Below are 22,309 nucleotides of genomic sequence, written 5' to 3'. Positions count from 1 at the left end.
TAATTTTAAATAATATGTAAATTCCAATTGCTATTAGAATGTTTGCCTCTAGTCTCTTATCATTTAAATTCCCAGGACTGCAATTGTTGAAAATAATGATTAGAATAATCTAGTCTTGCTACTCTGCTGCACAGACATGCTCATCCCAGTTCCTGTTAAGGACTAATTCACAGTTCCTCATTTTTTTCTAATAGCATGCATGGGAATCTGATATTTCTTGGTTGGAACACAAATAGATGACCCATCAAAACAAAAAGGGATATGGGTTACAGTAAAAAAGCCATGCTTCCGCCCTATCTCTTGGTGCTGCAGTGCTGGGAAGATAGTAGGCCTTTAAATGAGTCAGGGTATTTGCATATTGACCTGTCTGTTGATTTTAGAGGCTTACTAATTGTGTAAGTAAAAGACATGTGGTGTCTATATTTATTAAAGTCTAAGCTACTAATGACCTCTGAAATATACAATGGCTGGAAGCAATCAATTAGAAATTGTGTATTTAATTACTTAATGTAATTAAGCATTGTCTACACACTGAGCCATGTGGTAGGGCCTGTGTGTGAGTGATGCAGAAGTGGATAGCAGAAACCCACCACACAGAGATTTCAACACTAGCCAGTCACAGCATGGTTGGTACCATGCATATAGGTGCTCTGCTTGGTCTATTTGTTTCTTTTTAAGTGACTGTTATAAAAATGACAGCAGCAGTAAACTCTGGTTCAGAAAATGTACATTCTACATGCTCTTCCCATTTACCAATTCTGCAGATACTTCATGAAGAATAAGACCTTCCCACAATAGGGACATTTATTTTCTTTCTCTCAAGGTAGAAGCATAACTGAAATGTGAAGTGCTTTTCCACTGCTCAGGGTGCAAGTGTTGGGCAAAACCTAAGCACAAAGCAAGCCATGTTGTCCTTTGCCTGGTGGCCGCTGGTTTGCATGTGGCACAGAATTCCCTTGGGGACCTGCCAAAGCCAGAGCATCATCTTTTCCAGAGCCTGCATCTGCTCTGAACCCGACAGCACAGTGGGTGGTGATGTCTGATGGTTGCCTGCTGTCACAGGCAGTCTGGCCATGAGCCTGCAGAAGTGAGCCGCAGCCAGACCACCTGTCCTCAAGGGACTTGTCCTGTAGTTGAGGGTGGGCAGTGGCAAGAAGAAACAAGCAATAAGTGGTCGAGTAAACAAATAAGACAACTGCAGATGCCATGGATGCTGTGAAGAAAATAAAACAGAGAGGTGTACTGGAGCTGTCAAGGACCCTACTTTATATATCACAATAATGATTTATTTTTATGCAGTCATATCAAATTGATTTTGAATGAAATTATATATAGTTTAAAATGTGAGGCTGTTTCCTCCTCCATAACATGGCTTGTTGAGAGGATTAAATGAAGTAATATGTAATAAATATGCCCCAGATAGCCTAGACTTTGGAAGTGCTCAAAGAATGGCCCATGCCATTTTACAGAGTTGAGGGTTTTCTTTAATGGATATTTTTAATGACATGCCTCTGGTGATTAGAACATGGGAGAGAAGCCAGTGCAGTGGTGCACACCTGTAATCCCAGATATTGGGGAAGCTAAGGCAGGAGGATTGCAAATTTGAGGCCAGCCTGGGCAACTTAGTGAGATGCTGTTTCAAAATAAAGAAGAAAGCAAGGACCAGGGATGTAGCTCAGAGGTGGATTCAGTCCCTGGTACCACGAAGGGGGAGGGGAGGCGGTAAGAACAGTGGAGATGCTAATAAGGGAAGACCTGGGCAGACCCTGCAATGAAGAGCAGCTTCCTCAAAGACCCTGTAGATTTGGAACTGGTGACATGAACAGGTGATATTTCTTTCCTTTCCTTTTTAGATGGCTAGTGTATTTGATACTTATTTTAAACCTGATTTGATTTTTTTCTTAATCTTTACCTTTTTCAAATGCAGAAGCCTTTCTTTTTATTTGCTCATACTTGCATATAAGTATTGGCACTATTGTGAACTTTGATCTGAAAATAGGCTTTGCCCTTTGGAAGAATTCAGCTTATTTACATTTTCAGTACTTTTGATAAATTGGCATTACAAATGTCAGTATTACGAACGCTATTTACTTTGGAAAATAGTCATTTTTTTCCAAGGATAAAATAATCATTAGCCAAGTCTGTCATAACATTGCCAATAACCGTTGTTCCAGGCAGTTCCAGTATAACCAGGTGTATCAAATATAATATCCATGAGAAATTAAAACCCCACATTAATTACCAAGTGCCTCCTTTCTTGCCGTTTGACAGAATGCAGTGGTGTCCTTCAAGGAGCTGTGTGGCCTCTCCTCAGTGGCCAATCTCATGCAGTGCATGCTGGCAGTGTCTCCCCGATTTCTGGGGCCTGATAACAACCCCCTGGTGGTCCTGAATCTCAGCGAGCCATATCCCACAATGGAGTTGCAGGGCATCGTGCCGGAGGTTCTGAAGAAGATTGTAACGACTTATGACATGGTGAGTGGTGTTTGTCCCATCGCGTAGGCTGGTGCCAGAGATGTCTTTAGACAACACGCCATATGTCCTGAGGAGCTCTTGCTGAAGTGTGCGTTTTTATTTCATGCTTCGTTTGCCTATGTTGGAGAAGTAATCCCCTGGCCTTGCTGTATTCTAAAGAGTTTAGTGTTTTGTTATTGTTTTAGAAAGCAGGATTCATTCAGAGACACTTGCTTCAGTTGGATTAAGCATGAGTTAGCATCTCAGGAACTATGTCTGAATTGATTTCTGAAGGATGCCTTATTTTCTACATATACATAGCAAAGAATTTTTTATCTCCTCTTGTAATCATCTATTGATGCCTTTTGTTTTCATTTCTCAACCTAGTGAGGATGAGAAATTTAATTTAAAATATAAACTTGGAATACCGTAAGGGGCAGGTGCCGCCTCCCGTGATTCTATGGTGTGGTGGTTTCCTTCTTACAGCAGCTGCTCTGAGACACCTGTATTTGTCATCAGCTTAATGTTAATGAGGTATCCTCAGGACACCTAGAATATTACATTTTTTCACTTAAGATCTATCTTGCATTTTCTTAATTGCATCCCACCGTTATTGTACTTTGTGATTTGTCATAACACTGTGAGAGAATTTAATGGGCAAACAGCACCTATTTCAGGCTCATGATGTAGTTAAAGTCATCAGAGCTCACTGTGTGTACTGAGAGTGACTTGCCAGCCTGTCATGGTTAAGGGTGGCATGGGACACTCCCCTCCCAGACAGGCCAGGCTGTCATCCTTTACTGTTCAGGGTATTTGGGGGTAAGATCCTCATCCACCACCTCCTCCACTCTAGAAGCCCAAACTAAGGCTACAGAGCACTAGGCTTCCTCTGATACAGCTTGCAGTGCTCAAGGACAAAACATGTTTGGTATCATATACTTTCACCAAAACATTTTTTGACTGTTTTATAAGTTGGTCTGAAAATTATAGATTAGAGAGATTTATGAAATTAAGGGGAAATAAAAATAACACTTCAGGTCAGCTTTTCCCACACTGTGTTCTGAGGAACCTTGGTTCTATAGGATGTTAGTAAATACCACATGGGGAGAGGGTTCCATGATGAAGTGCTTTGGAGAAATACTGATCACATACCATCCTTACAGGATTTTCAGAGCCTTATCCTTGTGGCATAGTGGGCTCCGAGAGTGCAGTGGATGTGGATGTAGCATTCCCTGTTTTACCTGTTGGCTTGACCAATGGGTTCTTGTTGCCAAAAAGAGAAGTTCTGAAGAACACATTTTGGGAAACGCTTCATTAATCTTTGAGTAAGTCTGAAAGTACAAGCCAGAAGAATGCAATTGTTTTGAGCAATTTATCAGTTCATTACCTTCTGAAAAGGTTATTTCCAAGCTATTTTCCCATGTTCCTGTGAAGTAGCCATACATTGTAGTGGGTGCTCATGGTCCTCTGGCTATTTCTGGCTCAGACTTCATGGTAATACAAGAGATTTGAAGGACTGAACACTGGACACTGCAGCAAACTACAGGAAGTGTCACCCACCCTGCAGAAAGTAGGAAGGTTAGGATCAGGTGTGTCTGATGACCTTTGAGTGATGCTGGGTGCCAGAGGATCTCAAAGACAAGGATGGATGGCCCCTGCCCTCGGAGAGCCAGCCAGTTCACTAGAAGATAATGGAAGGTGGACTGGATTGCCATAGGAAGCTCATGCTGGGATCCCTTAGGGACAGGGGGAATGGAAAGATAGGAAAAAAAAGATAAAAATGGAGAAGTTGGAAGTAACTTGCCCTGCTGGGAGCCAGACTAGTCTATGTAGTTAGTTCCTGATTCCAGGTTTTATGGGAACAAGTCACAAAGAAGTAGCTGATATTTATAAATGCTTTTTTTTTAAAAAAATTTTTGCTGGAGATCAAATCCAGTGCTTTGCATATGTTAGGCAAGTAGTCTTCCACTGAGCCACACCCCAATTCTATAAATGCTTTTTTAGCTTGAGCCTCAAATAAAATCATAGACCTACTTCATTGATCAAAACCTCCCATGCTTTACCCCCTTAAATTTCTGTGCCAGTCATATACTGACATTTCTTCACTGTAAGGTTTTTAACAGGGACTTCCTGACAGTGGACTGGTGGTCCCCATGTAGGTGATGGCATGATTGACTGAGGCCGAGTGCTTATCAGAGTAGACTGAGGGCCTGGCTGGACTCTCAGGGTCTCTTTAAAGCTCCAAGAACACAGCATCTGTCACGGCACCCATGACTATATTTGGCATAGGAATTGCTCAATGTTCCTTGGTCTCCTGCCCCTTCCTCTTCCTGGACTGGTAATAAGTTGACAACACTTATTACATAACCCTTATTGGCATCTAATTCTATATTTATGTTGTTCTAGAAGCAATAAGGCAGAATATATTAGCTTGTTTAAAAGTTTTAAATTGTGAGATTACTCTTTTCTCATGTTTAATTGAAATAGCTGTGCTGCATGATACTCCATGGTTTATAGATTTGTTCTCTTTTTAATTCCTTCTGGTAAACTTACGTTATAAAATATTTAAAATTAAGTTCAAATTATTGCTGCAGCAATATTATAACTCTTAGAGTATTTTATAGACTTTTTTTTTAGTGACTTAATAGTTTCCCACCTTATGACAATTAATTTGTCAAAGCTAGCCAGAACAGGCTAAAATGTTGATGGGAAACGTACTAAGGTCTTGGACAGTCTGTAACTTTAAATATAGCTCTTTATTTTTATAGTGTTATATTGAGCTTGACCCAAAGTTAACCTTAGAAGAAAGATCTTATTTCATTTTGTTGACTTCCCATTTATAATTCGAAGACTTCAAATGAGAAGTAAGGGTGGGTTGAGAAATCCCTGTCCAGAGTGTCCGTGTCATTGTGTGTCTGTGCTGCTGACACTGGTCCTGCTGGGGACAGTGCTGCGCTGGCTCCCAAAGATGCACAGGCATGTACTGCTGCCATCCAGACCGAGATGGCATCTCAATTTATAGACTCTGGTTAATGAAGTGGTGTGTCAGAAATGTGCCAGTTTCATGAACAGTGAGTGGCATGGAAGCCAGTAAGGAGGCCAGAAAGGCAGGCCCAGGCACGGGTGGCTGCACATTCCAGTTTTCCCAGGATGGGCCTTGTTCATATGCCTGTTGTCCTAGAATAACTGTTATTTATTCTCTTGTTAACTCTTGAAAGTGTTCCGATTTAGGAGAGGAAGAAAGAAAATTAATCTTCTAAAACTTTTTGAGTATCCCTATTCAGATGGTCAGCTGTTTTGTCACCTACCCATGGATCCTAGATTATCCCAGTGGCTCCTCTGATTACCACCGACAGACAGACTTCCAAAAGCCCTGATTGTGGTTTTACCCTATTTGTCATGTCCCTGTGGTTCTTACAAGTGGTGGGAGGCAAGCCAGGGGGACCTGGTTCAGGAAGACAGGTGACAAAGCCATTCAAGAGAAAGAAGAGTCCAGATATCTTCTTCCACCCCCAGACTAAGGGATTTTTTTAAAAAAAGGACTGGACAGGATGAGTTTTGGGAATGACCCAGTACTTTCAGCAGAACTGGAGCCTGAACATGTCAGTCTGGGATGGAAGGTTGTTGCTGAAGTTATGTTCAGAGGTCTGTTGTATTCCTCCTGATAGTTATTGAGGGGCCTAGATCTGTGTCCCCCAGAACATAGAGCTCAGGAGTGGCACATGGCAACCCTCAATGGGAAATTGCCATGGGGCTGGAAAAGAGCTTCATGATAGGGGAGGCTTACTGGGTAGACTGGGCCTTTAAATGGAGCTTCCTTGTCTCCCTGGGCCCAGTGTCCGTAAAGACCTCATCCCATTTCTTAGGGACTCAGTCTATGAGGGTTCAGCTTGTTCCTCTGGGTCATTTAGACTCCTCCAGTCAGCCTACCCTCCCTGATGCTTAATGGAAAAGATTCTTGAGTTCCTTTGTTCATACCTAACGTTTTCAACAGATGGGGAATGACTTCCATTTTAAGCCATGTCATTGGACTCCTGCCCACTACTTCCTATTTGTCATTATTGCAGTATACCATATACATTATTATGGCGTACATTATGACCAGATCAGAGAGTTGTGCTTTTCTACTTAAATAATTGATTTGCTTTAGTTGAGATATCATGTTGGCTTCTTCTGAAATGGAATACTGTAAAATTTTAATTGGTTTATTTTAACAAAGCTTATAAAATAAGTAATATTTGCATTTTCTTTTAAAAAAATTTTTTTTAGTTGTAGATGGACACAATACCTTTATTTTATTTATTTTTATGTGGTGATGAGGATCAAATCCCATGCCTCACACATGCATGGCAAGCACTCTATCACTGAGCTACAACCTCAGCCCCAATATTTGCATTTTCACTAGTGAAATCTACACCTATTTATAAGCTTTTATCATACGCAAGACCCTGAGCGCTCATCCAACAACACATATTTATTGAGTATCTGCTGTGTTAAATGTACAGTACTATGCTTCAATGCATCCCCTCCCCCATCAATATAAGAGATCCAATTCACTATCTTTTGAAACTGAAGTGATTTTTAACCAACCTTTTCCTGTTGATGACAGTGAGAATTCAGCTCTCTAGCTATCTTTATTAGATTCAGATTTACCATCTGTTTTAGACTTGAATCAATAAAATTTTTATGAGATCCATACTAACACACAGGGACCAAGGAGCCGTGCTCTATAGAGAGAAAACATTGGGAATATAAAGGTTTTGTGAAGTATAACATTAAAGGAAAGGTTTTTTTTGCCACTTTTTTGATTTTGTTAGTTTTTCTATGATATGAAATATGCTTTGATCATTGTAATGAAATTGAAGATGAATTGCAGGGAGTAAAAAGGCAAGAAGAAGAAAAGGTAAAGATGAAGAAGGCCAGTGCAGCCTTCAGGCAGTGTGGTAGTTCACACACAGTGGCACTCTTGGACAGCCCCCACCCATCTGGAGGTTTTGCACAAATTCACTCTTATCACCGCTGTGCCTCTGTTTCTACTTTCCATTTGAAATTAATTTGTTTTGATCCTTTCCTTGCAACTTAACAAAAATCTTGGTTTTAATTACCTTCAGGTTTAATTAAGAGAGCATACTCTGAGGAACCCATTTATCTAGTACAGAATAGTGTTTTTTTTTTTTTTAAAGGGAGGAACAAGATGCTTTGTCTAAGAGGATATAATTTGCACTCTTGTGTTTTTGTATAAGTTGCTGAGTAGTCTCTTCTAACACATGACTTTAAGAATTTCTTAACTAAAACAAGGTTCTTTAAATAAAATATGTGAAATGAAGACTGTTTCTTGCACAGAAATGTTGGCAATAGGCATGTGGCATCAGGAACATTCTGTTTTGTGTTGTTGGTATGGTTTCATGTACTTTTTCTAGCCACTGCTTAATGCAGTAAGGAGATAAATCACACTTCATAATTAATGGAGTCTGTTGGTCTGGACCAAGCCAGAGATGATCTGCAATAAGGTTACTATTGATCCCCTTCTCCTTTGTGGCTCCCTTTATCACTCTCTGGCCTCTAAACTTGACATTAAAAGCTTCTTTTAATTGAAGGTGTCAACTTTACCAACTTTTATAACTGTGGAAAAAAGGTCAGATAGAATAGTATACTTTAACGTAAGATTGAGATTTTTTTAAAAAGAAGGAAGGTAAGAAGGAGAAGGGAGGCAGGGAGGGGATGAGAGGGGAGCAAGGGAAGAAGGGAGGGTGGGATGGCGAGAGAATGCATCCTATAGAGGGAAGATCAGAAATCCAAGGGCTGTAGATTAATTTGTTGACTGGAGATGTTCAGTAAATGTTTGCAAAAGCAGTCTCTCTACAGTTGTCAGAATCATGCAGCTGAGCTACTCCAGACTGGCTCTGGTTGCTAATGGAAAAGAAAGAGATGGTAAAAAGTCAGAGTGTGATGATAGCATCACACGTGTCCTCAGGTCAGATGGAGCAGGTTGCCACAGGGTAGCCAGTAGCAGGGATATTTGGAAATTTTTGAAAGATGGCACTCCTAGACTGCACAAAATGATGCTTATAAGACGTTATTTCCAATCCAATTTTTCTGTCTTTACATGTCTTCTCGGAAACCATTAAAGAACACATATTTTAAAAGTATTCCTACACATGCACACATACCCCAGATACTAAGTAAGGAATAACTGGGGAAAGACTAGAATTTGGGGACTGGCAATCCCCTTGAAAGAGACTTCATCACGTAGCCATTTTCATCAGATAAGTTTGATGCCTCTGAGAGGACAGCAGTGAAAGCCTTAGTGGTACTCACAGGTTGTCAGGTGGTGTCCCCAGATAAGATACAATCAATAGTACTAGTTGAGCATCCATAATCCATCGTCCATATTCTGCATGCTCCAAAATCCATCATGTCAGTGCTCAAAAAGTTTCAGATTCTGGAACAGTTCAGATCGTCAGATTAGGGATGCTCAATGGGTGAAGTCTATGTAATACTTTTTTTTTTTTTCTTTTTTTGTGGTGCTGGTGATTGAACTCGGAACCTTGCACATGTGAGGCAAGTGCTCCACCACTGAGCTACACCCACAGCCCCTCTGTTTTAATTACAAAATCTGAAATGCTTCTGGTTCCAGGCATTTTGCTTAAGGGATATTCAGCCTGTGTGAAGCAAGCCACACTATCATCTGACTCACCCACAGCCTGATTTGGAATGTCTAAATAAGCTAGGAACCAATAGCTGGGTGCTGTCCAACCATGTTGGTGAACAGGAAATGAGAGCCTGCTGTTGGCACAGCTCCACTCCTTGGGTAGATTTCATGTTAACCAAGGCTACCCGAAGAATAGTTGCAGGGCAGTGTTTTGGGGTCATGTATTCGATAAGGTCTCCACTATTTTATCTCTCTGTTTCTCTGTTTAGAGCCTTTCTATTGCTTTTTATTTATTTATTTTTTGTAGTTGTAGATGGACAGCATGCCTTTATTAGATATGTTTATTTTTATGTTTTGCTAAAGATTGAACCCAGTGCCTCACACATGCTGGGCAAGCACTCTACCACTGAGCTACAACCCCAGCCCCTGTATTGCTTTGTAAAGGGGCATATTTTTCAACATTTTGTTTTCCCGACTGTGAAAGAAAATAGCTATGGAATTTATCTGAAGCCTAAAACTCAAGAAAAGTCAGAGAATTTCTTCCTAAACTTATGCTTTATGCAAAAGAACACTACTACATTTTTGTTAAAACTGAGATTGCTGAAGTACTGTAGTCCTTTTGTCTTATGCAAAAGCAGAGAAATCACTTCCTATCAAATTCCACAGTGATATTAGATTTTGCTCTTGTATAATTCCTTCAAAGTCTGTTTTTGAGTTTCTCTCTCTCTCTCTTTCTCTCTCTCTCTCTCTCTCTCTCTCTCTCTCTGGTGCTTCAGATTGAACCCAGGGATGCTTTGAGCTACATCTCTAGCCTTTTAAAATGTTTAATTTTGAAAGAGTCTTGCTAAATTGCTGAGGGTCTTGCCAATTTGCCCAGGCTGGCCTTACATTTAAGATCCTCCGGCCTTGGCCTCCTGAGTCACTAGGATTATAAGCATGTACTACCACACCCAACTATGTTTTCTCTTCTTTCTCTCTATCTTGTACCCTGCAAGGAAGGACTTGGTATGTCTGCAATCTTGTACTTTATGGGTAATACATACATTTCTTTTTGGTCAGTCAAGTGCACTGACCATTTTTCAAAGCTGTGAGGAGGCCTCGAGCTTCCTCACCCCAGTTTATTCAGTGATCGCTTGGTGTCCACTAGATGCAGAGCACCCTTTAACTGAGTGGAGGAGGTGGTGCTGCTGTCCTTCCATCTCTGGGGTCCTCATTCTAGTACCAACCTTCTTCACCTTCTGCCTGTGTGACGGTTTGAGCTCAAACTTCACATTCAACCCAGGTGAAAAAGAAAACATAGCTATCTTAACTCTCTTAGGAGGTAGGTATTTCTAAGTTTTAGTTCTGCTTGGCAAGCTTGGTCTGCATTGATTCACACTGTCTATTTGGACTGGGCAAGCTCAGCTCCTCAGGTGCAGTGAGCAGTCTCAGTCTTCCTCTTCTTTCTCCATTGCTCTGTTGCTCTGCTGTGGTTGCCTGGAGAAGGTGGGGTTGCATGAGTCTTCTTTTTGTGTTCTTGTCAAACCTGCCCTGGAAAGCTGGCTGCCTTCCCCTCTTCCCCTCCTCTGCCATCTTGGCATAAGACAGGCCTTGTGGTGGAGCTCCTGACTCCTCTGTCACACAGGCCTGTGAGAGGTGAGCTTCCACCTCTCCTTCCCCTGCACCTTCCCTCTGCTCTCTGAGCTGTGTACCCCTTGCCTTGCCTTTGTGGGCAGAAGGGAAATCTCCTCCACCCTGTGGGATAAAACTCCACGATCTTTGGGTACTTAGGGATATGTGAAGGTAAGTTAGAAAATAGTTTCCCCTTGACAGATTCTGGCTTTTATGACTCTCAGGTGCGTTGGAATCCGAGTGAGCAAAAATCTAGTTGAATCTTTAAAACTGAGAAATGTCTTTGTGTTTATAAGTTACTCACTTTCCACCTAAGCTCCAAAACTTATCCTTTGAATAGGCGGAAGGCTCCCTAGATGACATGTTTTATAAACTATGCCAACCTGTATGGAAATAAATATCCTTTTTACACAATTGCCACTGGACCTTGGCAATTGCTGAAGTACCTGCCTTGCAGTCTTCCCCTTCCTGCTGCAGCTTGGCTTCTGGAACCCCCTAAACACATTCTCCCTGAAATGTCACCTAGAGGAAGGCCTGGGTGTGACAGGGAGGAGCCAGAAGAAAGAGTGAGAAGCGAAGGTGACAAGATGTAGGCCACCTAGGATTAGATTATCATGATTGAGAGAAATAGAGCCAATTGCTTTTTAGTACCTGACTGGTTGCATGTGAGTGACATTTTTCTTAGAGCATCTGGGGAAAGTGGCATCCCTTTCGTGCATTTGGATTGATGAAGAATGTGTATAAAGTCTAATAATTACTAAGAGAGGAAAAAAAAAAGAAAGTGGTGGTGGGAATAACGGAAAACATGCACCTCTTGCCTATATTCTTCTAGCAACTGAATCTTTCCAACACAAAACTTTTCATTTGCCATTGAAAAAAAAATCAAAAACTACTAGTAATATATAGGCCTTTAAAAAAAAAAAAGCATCCAGAATCTGTGTGAGATCTCAAAGTTTGTAATTATTCCTGTAGTGTCTGCAAAATGGTATTGTCACTGCATCCAGATTTGTGAATTGTGATTGTCTTCATTGTGGGAATTCTTTTCAAACATAAAAGCAATGATCAAGGAAACAAAGAACCTAATTGCCTTGTAGTGTATGGTAATTTGTATATCTTCACTTGTGGTTTCTGAGTTTCCTATCCTTTCAGACTGACAAAAATGAAGACTAGCTGACCTAGAACATGCAATTCAGAGATCACGAATCATCCAGCCTGTTTCCCCCTTTGTGTTTGGGGGCTACCTGGCTCCCTGTTATCTTAGACCCAGAGGAAAGCCATGTCTCTCTTTGATACTCCTACCGGTGCTGCTGGCACAGAGGTGGTTGTGTCAACACTTGCTGGCTTCTTTGAAAGAGAAATCGAGGTGTTCATCTTGCAGAGGCCTGTGATAGAAACCTTGGAACTTCCCAAGTGGGAAAGTTCTTTAAAACCAACAAGGACTGTCTGGTCCACACTCAGTATCAGGACCCATGAAATGTACCTTCACTTTTTAACTTAGTTTTCCTAATAGGACAACTTCTAACCAGGCAGGGAGAGGAGAAACCCATGGTGGTTCTAAATTCTGCCTTTGCCATCTGAACCTACAGTTGGCCCCAGGGGGCCAGGTGGGATTCAAGGTGCTTTCTAGCCAGCTAGTGGAGATATTGTACCTGAATGATTATCTTAGCAGTTATTGAAGCTGTTCTGGCTTCAAATTGTGATCTATAATTAATCAGTAAGAATTACACATGTAAGTTTCTTTTTAAAAATACTTGTCTTTTGTCAGATTCATGAGAAGGATAAACCATTGAATACTTAATTTGTCTCATTATTATCCATGTTTAGGTTAGAGTTTAGAAAGTATGTTAAGTTCCAGTGATAAAAATTGTATTGTTTAGACTCTTGATGTTCTCTGTATTATACCCTGACTTCATAAATGCAAGATCCATTCATTAGGGATTTGACCTAATCCACTGTCACCTATTCTTGTGTGGTTTAGGGCTGCATGTGCTTTTCCATTTAGAAGTTCAGCAGTGCTGGAAAGATCGAAGTTATATCAGATACTTCTATAAAAACCGTTAGTGGTGGTATGTAGATTTATTTGTAAATGCAGGGATGAATTCCTCTCTATTCACGGACATAGACTTTTTAGATGCATAGTTACATTTTAGAGGACATCTCTTTAAGGAAGGGAAAAATTTGGATGGCATGTACCCCATAAAAATGAAATTACTGAAATAACCAGATTACATGGCAAGTCATCTATTTCAGAATTGTTTTTGAGTAAGTGTAATTGTTGACACCTACTTGGGTCACCTCTGGCATCTTTTTTGGGCAGGAAGGTGTACTAATTTTTTTTACCACATTTCCTATTTCTCTGGTCATGATCTGGAAAAAACCTTTTTTTTTTTTTTATTTAAAAAGGTGGTTTTCCACAGCCTTTTAAAAATTATTATTATAAGAGCTTTATGGTTATGCATAGTAGTTGGGTTCCTCTGACAAACTCATACATGCATAGAAATTTATTTTGGTTCATGACCCTCCTCTCCCTTCCCCCATTCCCTACTGTCCTCCCTCCCTCTCCTATTCTCCTTCCTCTACTCTGCTAGTCTTCCTTTTGCTCACATATTAATTTTTTGATTGGTTCTTTATGTAATCTTATCCTTCCTCCCCCTTTCCTTTATTTTATTCTAGTTTCTGCATATGAGAGAAAACATTTGACCTCAGAGTTTCTGAGTTTGGCTTACTTCACTTAGCATAAGACTATTTCCATCCATTTACTGTCAGTGCCATAACTTCATTCTTTTAAATGGCTGAGTAGAACTCCATTGTATATATATACCACATTTTCTTAATGCAGTCTTCTATAGACAGGCATCTGGGTTGATTCCATAATTTAGCTATTGTGAATTGTGCTGCTTTAAATATTGATGTGGCTTCCACGACCTTTTAGATAACAAGGGAGTGATTTTTCTTCACAGTCCAATGTATTTAAAAAACATGCAATACTTGAATAAAGCTCTGAAGCCCATATTTTGTTGGTCGGCTTCACTCGACCTCAAGTTCATAAGAGAAATAGAATTGAGCGTTGCCTGTAGGTTCTGTTTCTCAATTTCACTCAAGTTAGGAAGACTCACCCTCACCCTCACCCTTGCCCTCACCAGCCCTCTCAAAGCAGCATCCTGTCTGGTGACTTCCCTCTGCATGCCCACTGCTCTCCGGTGGAGTCTTTGGGAACCACCACTGTCCTCTGTTTTGATGGCACCTGTTCCTCACCCTTTTCACTTACATTCCCCCCGGGTCACTGGGAAATAACTGCCACTCCCCCTGCGTAGTAGCCACCTTTGATATCAGAAAGCTGGTTTGACAGCTAGATGAATTTATCAGGAACAAAAATAGCATTTAATAATGGGTTTAAAGTCTTTTCTAACTTAATTAGGGCATTTTAAATTCTGAACCATAAGAAAATTACTCTCACAGTAAACTCAGTGGGTGGACAATATGATGTAGTAAGAGTTAAGTTTAACTCTACAAGCTTAATTACTAATTAGCTTAAAATAGCATTTTAAGTAGTTTAAAACATTAGTATTAGCAAATCTTTAGGGCTAAATGTTTTGTATTTTTTTATGGAGGATTTATATAGAAGATCCTTCATCTACTGTATAGAAATCCTTAATTCAAGGATTTTCTTTGAAATCAGTATGGATCTTTCTAGTTTTCTTTCTAATTATTACATTTCTATAATGGAAAGTGGTCAAATGAAGTTGTATCACAATTTATGCCATTATATGGCATGAAATAATTTTAGCTTTTAAATCACTTACCTTGTGCCAAAGCAAAATAAATTCTGTCTTTATGAGTAGAAGTGGCTACTTTACTGTTCAGCTAAATGTAACTAGGGTAGTACTCAGTAATTTTTAGTTGATTCCCTTAAACTAAGTCCTTCTTTGTTGTTGTATACTAGAATTCTCCATAACCAAAATTTTCTTTTGTACACATATAACAAATGCTCTTTTTTTAAAAGATACTCACTGAGGCAGGAGGATTGCAAGTTCAAGGCCAACCTGGTCAACTTAGTGAGACCCTCAGCAACTCAGCCTGACCCTGTCTCAAAATAAGGTCTGAGGGTATAGCTCTGTGGTATAGCACCCCTGGGTTCAATCTGAAGTACCACAGAAATAAACACACTAACTGCATTTGATTTTTCATGTTGTTTTCTAAAACAGGCATGTAGCATATCAAACTGTATCTTGGGTACTTTTTAGTTGAATATCATCAAATGATGTATCATGTGACATATTAGAGAAGTTGGGGAACTCCTGCTTTTGCATGGTCTGCAAACTAAGAATGATTTGTACATTTTTAACTGATTGAAAAAGTATTTAATGACACAAATATTAAGTGAAATTCAGATTTTGGCATCCATAAACAACTTTATTGGAGCACAACCATATTTATTAAACATTATTAATTACTACTTTCTTACCATGATGGTAAAGTTGAGTGGTTACAACTGAAACGAAGTCTAAGCCTGAAGCCTCCTATATTTACTATCTGACCTTCACAGACAGTTTTCCAACCCATCAAAAAGAGGATCTGGAAAAAACCCTTAGGGTATTTGGATACACGGGTTTCCAAGTTCACCTTTGCCAGATTAAATTATGATTGTAAAGGTTTTTCTTTCTTTTCTTCTTTTGTAATATACTCACTGCATTTTGAATTTTCATCTGGAAAAACATGATTCTAATTGTTGACCCAGTAGAAGGAGTGTGTCCTAATCATCCTTTCCTGAAAAAGCAGTAATCTCTACATGTTGTGGGCAGGAACCTGCAAAAACAGGAGGTGGAAACCAGAAGAGGGAAGCCAGTGCAAATGAATGTTTGCTCTGATTTTTTTATAGTACCTACAAGATAAGCATGATACATCAACAGAAAATGGTGACAGCCAAACCAAGTTTCAGGTGATAATCCAAATAAAACTTGTAACTAATGTAGCTTTACACCTATTTAGTGATATGTGCAATCATGATTGTGCTGCTTGGCAAGCATTAAAAATGAGTTGGTCAGAGAATCGAGTTGAAGTCGTGAAGCATCTCTTGGGGTGGGGTGGTGAAGGGTGGGGTAGGGAAAGGGGAATTGGGTGGGGTTGGTAAACAACTCTGCAGTGCCTTTGAAAACCCCTGCCTTGGTTTCACCTCCCTACAGGCAGGGAGTAGGACTTTCTCTCAGATTATTAAATCCAGGCTTTGCTAACCACATTGGCAAGGCTGTCTTATAAAGGAAGGGATCATAAAGACTGCTGGAGGAGGCAGAGACCAATCCTCTGAAATCCTCTCCCACAGGGGTGGGGGGTGGGTGGGAAGGATGCTCTCAAGCCCCCTGGAAATGCCACACCCTGCTCTTGCTTAAGCTTTTCCTTCTCTCCCCTCCCCCTAATCTGAGCTGTGGAATGGCAGGGCCCCTGTGTGTTCTGCTCACCACTGTGTTCTCAGCACGGACAGTAAGCCTGGACACAGCAGGCACGCACACTATTTTTTGATGAATGAATGAAAATGACCTCAATCTGCTGGACACAGATACCAGGTGCACTTCCTACCCTGTGCCTTTGTTCCAGGTGTGCCTACATTTCCTCCAACCATTTGATTTTTATTTGTATGCACACAAAAAAGATTTTAGAGGAGGGTCTGGGTGCTGATGAGGTGGCAGGAAGGGAGTAGCTATCTTTCAGTCTAGCATTAGATGGTAGTGCTCATATTCTGCAGCAGTGAGGGGCACCCTCGATGCTCCAAGAAGACAAGGATGACAGGGGTGCTTGGGCAGCTCCGGATGCTCCTCAGGAGTGTGAAGCCACTCAGGAGAGGCAGCTCAGGGAACCCGTGGAAGGAAAGCAGGCATGAGTATCCCCAATCCCGGGTACCTCTTGTTCAGCCTCTTGAAGTCACCCTGATCTTTACTAGAGGATTCTGAGTCCTGTCTGTAATTCTCCCTTAAAGGCCTCCATGCCCTTCAAAGAAAGTAGTGAAGGCTGGAGAAGTGCAGGGAAAAGAGGAGGAAAAGGTGAGAACTTCTACTTACTCACCTGACCAGGGTAGGAGAGCAGCCTGACAGGCTAGCCACCATGATGTGTGCTGTATTTTAGGGTTTTCCAAGCATGTTCATAAATGAATCGTTACATGAGCTTATAGTCAGTGTCTCTGGCGTGCAATGATTTAAGCCTGGGAACTGGGAGTAGAGGACAGGGGAATCTCAGGTGGGCATGGGCTCTTCTTAGTCCAAGCAGAGACATCCTTGAAAACCAGGGAGCCACCCTTCCCCAGCTGCAGCACCTCCCATGCCCTAGCGCCCTCTAACCCCGGGTGAGTGAGGCGTACTACACTCCTGTGTTTCTGGGGAAGGAAGCCTTGACCCCTCCCTACTTTGGTATCTGCCAGCTCTATCCCCACATTGTGAAATCCTCATCTTCCCCTGTCCCGCCTGCCACTGTGAGCTGACCCCAAGGGCAACAGAAGATCACCCTGACACATTTTGCAAAGGACACATCTTCATTAGTATAATAATGTCCATAGACCACCCAGGTAGGTATGCCTGGGGTGTGAACAACATGTTGTATGACTAAAAATTAGAGGGTGAAGGAGGTCCTTCCTTGCACCCTAGGAAGTAGATGAGTTGTTTTGTTTTACAGGGAAGTGGGAGTTGGTGGAGGGGGGAGCAGAGAATATGAGCCCTGATAATGAGGGCTGATAATTATCTGCTGATAATGAGGCAGATCCTGCTCTAGAGTGACCATGGGCAAGCCCATTTCTTTATCTATAAAATGGGCATAGGGCCACCCCCTCAAAGGATTGTGAGACTATGTGTAAGTACACTATACATAAAACAAAAATCCCCAGTAAATGGCAGTCGTTATCATTATCACTTTCCATTTTCAAAAGCTAGAAGCATGCAGCCCTTGGAGCTTTAAGCCCTGTACATATATGCTTATGTTAGCAACACTCCAAACTCCCAGAGCATCAGTCATTAATCAGCATATGCTTTGCAGTGTGGAGAACATGGTGACTCCATTTCGTAAAGGCAGTTTACGGTCCAAAGTAAAAAGCAGAAGGGAGGCCTTCCCTTCCACCTCGCTGGGTCAGTCATCTTCTACTCAGAGGGGAGGATCCTGGGCCATGTGAGTTGTGTGGTCAACACCAGGAGGCAAGCCTGGGATGGTACAGGAAGTACTCCATCAGCTGCTCAGATGAATTCTTGTCTTCCTTCTGCTTCAGCAATACTGTGGACATTCTGCTCTGCCAAAAGGTATTGCTTTTCATTACAGAGAAGTCTCCAATTGCTTTTCTCTCTTAACTAACATCTATTCTTGGTTATCACAGACCTGAGAGAAACTAATGATACTTTACAGTAAGACTATGATTGAATTACCTTCTGTTAATTAGGAGTTTCTAAATCACCTTGATCCCCTTAGAGAAAAGACTTGATATAAATAGGCAGTCATAACAGTGGTACTATGTTTAATTCAAATTGTATCTTTTGAAATTTAATTAATTTAGTAATAACAGTTTTAAACGAGCATGTTAGAACTCTAAATGGTCCTTAGTGACTTGAAAGAGTTAATAGCATCCATAAGATCCTAAGCACTCTCCGGAAGTAGCTTACTCTCTGAATAATTGTGTTTAACCAGCTCAAGTTCCCCTTTTCCTCCTGCAAGAGTGGTTCAGGCCAGGGTGTAAACTGTTCTCACGAATCCTTTGGAGACACTTCTCTCCATATAAGATGTATGATAGTCCTCTCAATTCACTATCCTAAAATCTTCTAAGACTGGGGAAGACATATTGGTCCTGGCCTGCCTTTCCCTCTTCCCAGGCAGGTTCTGGAAGGCAGAAGCCAGTGCAGCCAGCGTGCTCACAGAACTGTGCCTGGCTGCCCACAAGCCCTGTGGGAAGTTCCTTCCAACTTGCTAAGACCCTTCACTTAACCCCCATCCCTATCTCCTCTGGTCCCGATAGAGGATGTTTGAGCACAATGTGCACCTAAATTTCATGCCACCTTGGGTAGTATGAGGATTTCGTGTAAGCACAGTTTAGGAAAATACAGACGCATTGTCTAGTGTTCAGGGGCTGATGTGACTGCAGGCCTGGTAGAGGATGTTTGTGCATGTAAATCTTTGAGTTAACGTGGTGCAAAACAATTCTGCATATGCCATAAACTACCATGCAAATATTACACAAGACTTTCCACAGTAATTTCATAAAAAATGATATATTGCACACCAAGTTCTTCCCAGGTAGGACATCTGGTCATATAAGACTGCCCATAAAATAGAGAAATAAGAGGATCATTATAATTTAAGTATACATGGATTTACTATACAGATGCTCCCCAGAGAAAAGCACAGCATGATGAATTACTACATGAACCGGTATAAATTATACAGCTTTTCTGGATAGTTTTGTAATTGCAATGGAGTTAGCTTAGGTTCTGTTTTTGTTGCTGGAATCTCAACATTTTTTGTTTTCCCTATGAATATCTTATTTTACAGGACCCAAAACAGTATCAAATTCTTTCCATTTTTTCAAATAGTTTATTTCCCGAAATAAGATTAAATAACATTCCTAACTTTACATTTTTATTAAAACTAAACTAAAATTTGAAATCCAGAAATTTTTAAAATCTGCAAACAACTTATAGTAGGATAAACATCTGAAGTCTGTACATGGACTTCATAACTTATCTTTTGGTACAGTTGGAGTCACTGGTTTTCCAGAGCCCTTTTCAATTTTCCTCCAGCTATTTTGTACAATGGAGCTTTGCCAGCCCTGGTCTATTTAAATATGTCTGGGACCACATGGAGACTTCTAGTAATGCCAAATCCCAATTAGGCTAGAAATAGGAGTGAATTCCTTTTAAATCAAAGTTGGGTTTTGATGTTACAGTTTATTCAGTTGCATGCATAAAATAAAAATTTCTCATCTAATTTAAAATATAGTTGTTGAGATAACTCGCCCTGGCGCAGTCCCTATCTAACTCCTATACTTTGTCTCTGTGATTCTTTTTCTTTTTTTCTCCATTTATTCCTCTAGAAGTGCAAGCCCCACCCCCTGCACAATTTCCTTGGTGCTGTTTTCCCTTATCTTTGCTCCTTTCTCCTCTTCTCCCTGCCTAGCAAATGTGTATTACTAAGGACTTCTAGTGGCTGAGTCTGGAAGTGCCTCTCAGAAATGCCCACAAGCAAAAGCAGTCATCCATCCCCAGATGCCAAAGCAACTGGTAGAGAGTAAGAACCTAGGGATATGTTGGTTGTTTTGACTGCGTGGTACTATTTGTGTTCATTAATTTTATGCTGAATCCAAGTGATGGTTTGGGTGAGACAAATGGCAGTTCAGTTCAGAGACTGCACTTGAAGTTTCATCTGTGGAATGCAGCCCCTTCTCAGTGTTTGACTATAGTTGTATATTAATTTAGAATGGGAAGTGATAGGGACACTGATTATGGTATGGAAGGTGTCTTATAATGTGAAAATCCCTTTGATACCATGGGACTTGTTATTTTATAGGAGTTTGTCTGAAATTTAGTGCATTTCAGGAGAGCCACATTGACCCCTGGGGACCACCTAGATTTGAAATGAACTTTAAGAAAATGTAAGAGCATCTTGAAGAGGTAGAGAATTCTTGGCTTTCTGAGTGGAGACCCTGGGTCACTCATAACTCCTAATTCACTTCAGATTTCTGTAGCACTTGGCATCTATTCTCTGGTAAAGAATGATTGTTAAAATAGTTGAGTACAGTGTTGAGCGAGGCTTATGCAAAATGTCAAAACCATGCTTTGGTTGAATACAGTAGAAACTGAGAGTTCACTTCATAATAAAATTTCATAGGGGAATTTTGTAAAAAAAAAAAAAAATTCCAGAAAGTTTAAAAATACTATTTCCTCTACAGTCAGTGCTGGGATACATACTTGTTTTGAAAATGTGAATTTGTTAGAATGCAATTGATATATCAGGGAACAGTTGGATCATAACTCAAGTTCATATTTGCTAGTGCACACTTTTGTCCATAAGAAACACTAGATAACCAGAAAATGGCCTGGGTGAACTGAACATATATACGCCGCACCCCTCAGATATCTACCAGCAACCTTGATTCACTGAGTATATGAGCTAAGTCCATCTCCACCTTGTGTTATAACTTTCCATTAGATTTCAGAGAACCCCCCCTTCTACCACTTCACAGTAACTCACAAGCTGCAACCCTGTCAATGCCTACTACAAGTGACCTGCAGGTCTTTTCAAGGTAAAGTGCTGCATTTATTATAGTATTTTTTTTTTTTTATTCTTTAGCCATTTAACATCCAGAACTCTAATTTCATTTTTATTTAATTTCTGTCTCTCTTTTTTTTTTAAAGTCACTGCAAAATTTTTACTGTTGTGTCCTCGACCTTTCCCCCAAACAAGCCCTATGGTTTATATTGCACAGTTTTGTACATTGCCATGAATTTTAGGAATGCATAAGTAGCATTACTTCAGAATTGTCAGAACTGCAAATTATATTCTCCACAAATAGCCAAGATCACCAAATGATCAAATGCAGAGGTCTTGATACTGTGGGCTCCCTCTCCTTCCAGAAACTCTCTCCTCACACACCTGTGAGTGTTTAATATCCTTCCTCTTTCTTCCCTCCGATGACTCCTGTATCTCTCCTCCTTGTTTCTCTGTCTGCTTGTTAATTTGAGTGATTCTGGAGCATCGCTGTGATGCTCATGTATCTTTAAAATTCCTCCCTCAGTGATGTAGATATTCTTTCATCTCAGCTGCTACCACTGTGCAGGAAATTCCCAGTTTTCCAAATGTCAGACCCAGGCTTTACTCAATTTTTGGTTGCACTGGAGGATCTCACAAGACTTTGTACAGTTCAGCAAATGAGTTAACACATTTTTAAGGCCCTGGGAAGTGCTTCACAACTGTAGGATCTGTTATGATCTTTCTTAGCCTAACCAGTTTTCTCTCTATGCCATCTTCAGCTCTCTTTCCTGTGCCCACAGATCAACTTAAGTCCACTCTGTCCTTTGTACATAACCTCTTCACTTCTTCCTTTCTTTCCCAGCATGTCTCTTATATAGCAGTGGCCTTGTCTACTCCCTGTCCGCATCTCATGTGGACATGTTCCCTGCAACTCATTACTTCCTTCATACTGAGCATTCATAGTTCTAAAATTCTGCTTTGATGACAGCATGCCTCTGTTTTAAATTGCCAATGATTTGTGATGAAACTCAAACCCCACAGTGTCCAGACCAGCCCTCTGCTCCTTTTCTGTCCAGATTCCCCATCTTTCCTCTAATCTGAACTGAAAGACCTGAGAGCTGAATGATATTTGCTCTGTTTTAAATTCTGCCCTCCCCGCCATGCCTGCAATGGAATCGTGTGTGTGGTAGCACCCAAATATGTTCCGTTCTATGTTTGTTAACAGTTCAAGCAAGTCTTTAGGTTATCTCTGTAATTTTCTTTTATATAGATTTTTTCCTATAATATGTGTAATTTGAGTATGAAAACTGTCTGGAAGCAGTTGGTTGTTTAGCGAGTGTTTTGGTGTGACCCTTCTGGAAGGATTGATAACCACAGTGC

The 22,309-nt window shown here is 40.7% G+C and overlaps 1 protein-coding gene across 5 annotated transcripts in view; it reads left to right on the top strand.

Moving 5' to 3' along the window:
- PLCL2 (phospholipase C like 2) overlaps positions 1-22,309 on the top strand; it is a 217,173-nt gene that overhangs the window by 110,265 nt on the left and 84,599 nt on the right. For all 5 annotated transcript variants that reach the window (XM_079115498.1, XM_079115495.1, XM_079115496.1 and 2 more), the window contains exon 4: positions 2,272-2,475. In XM_079115498.1, the coding sequence (XP_078971624.1) occupies positions 2,272-2,475 (204 nt within the window). The remainder of the gene's footprint in view (positions 1-2,271; positions 2,476-22,309) is intronic.

The sequence above is a fragment of the Sciurus vulgaris genome (genome assembly GCF_902686455.1).
Source record: "Sciurus vulgaris genome assembly, chromosome: 16".
Taxonomy (NCBI): Eukaryota; Metazoa; Chordata; class Mammalia; order Rodentia; family Sciuridae; genus Sciurus; species Sciurus vulgaris.
Note: the sequence above shows the minus strand (reverse complement) of the source record. Positions and strands in the feature narration are given on the sequence as shown.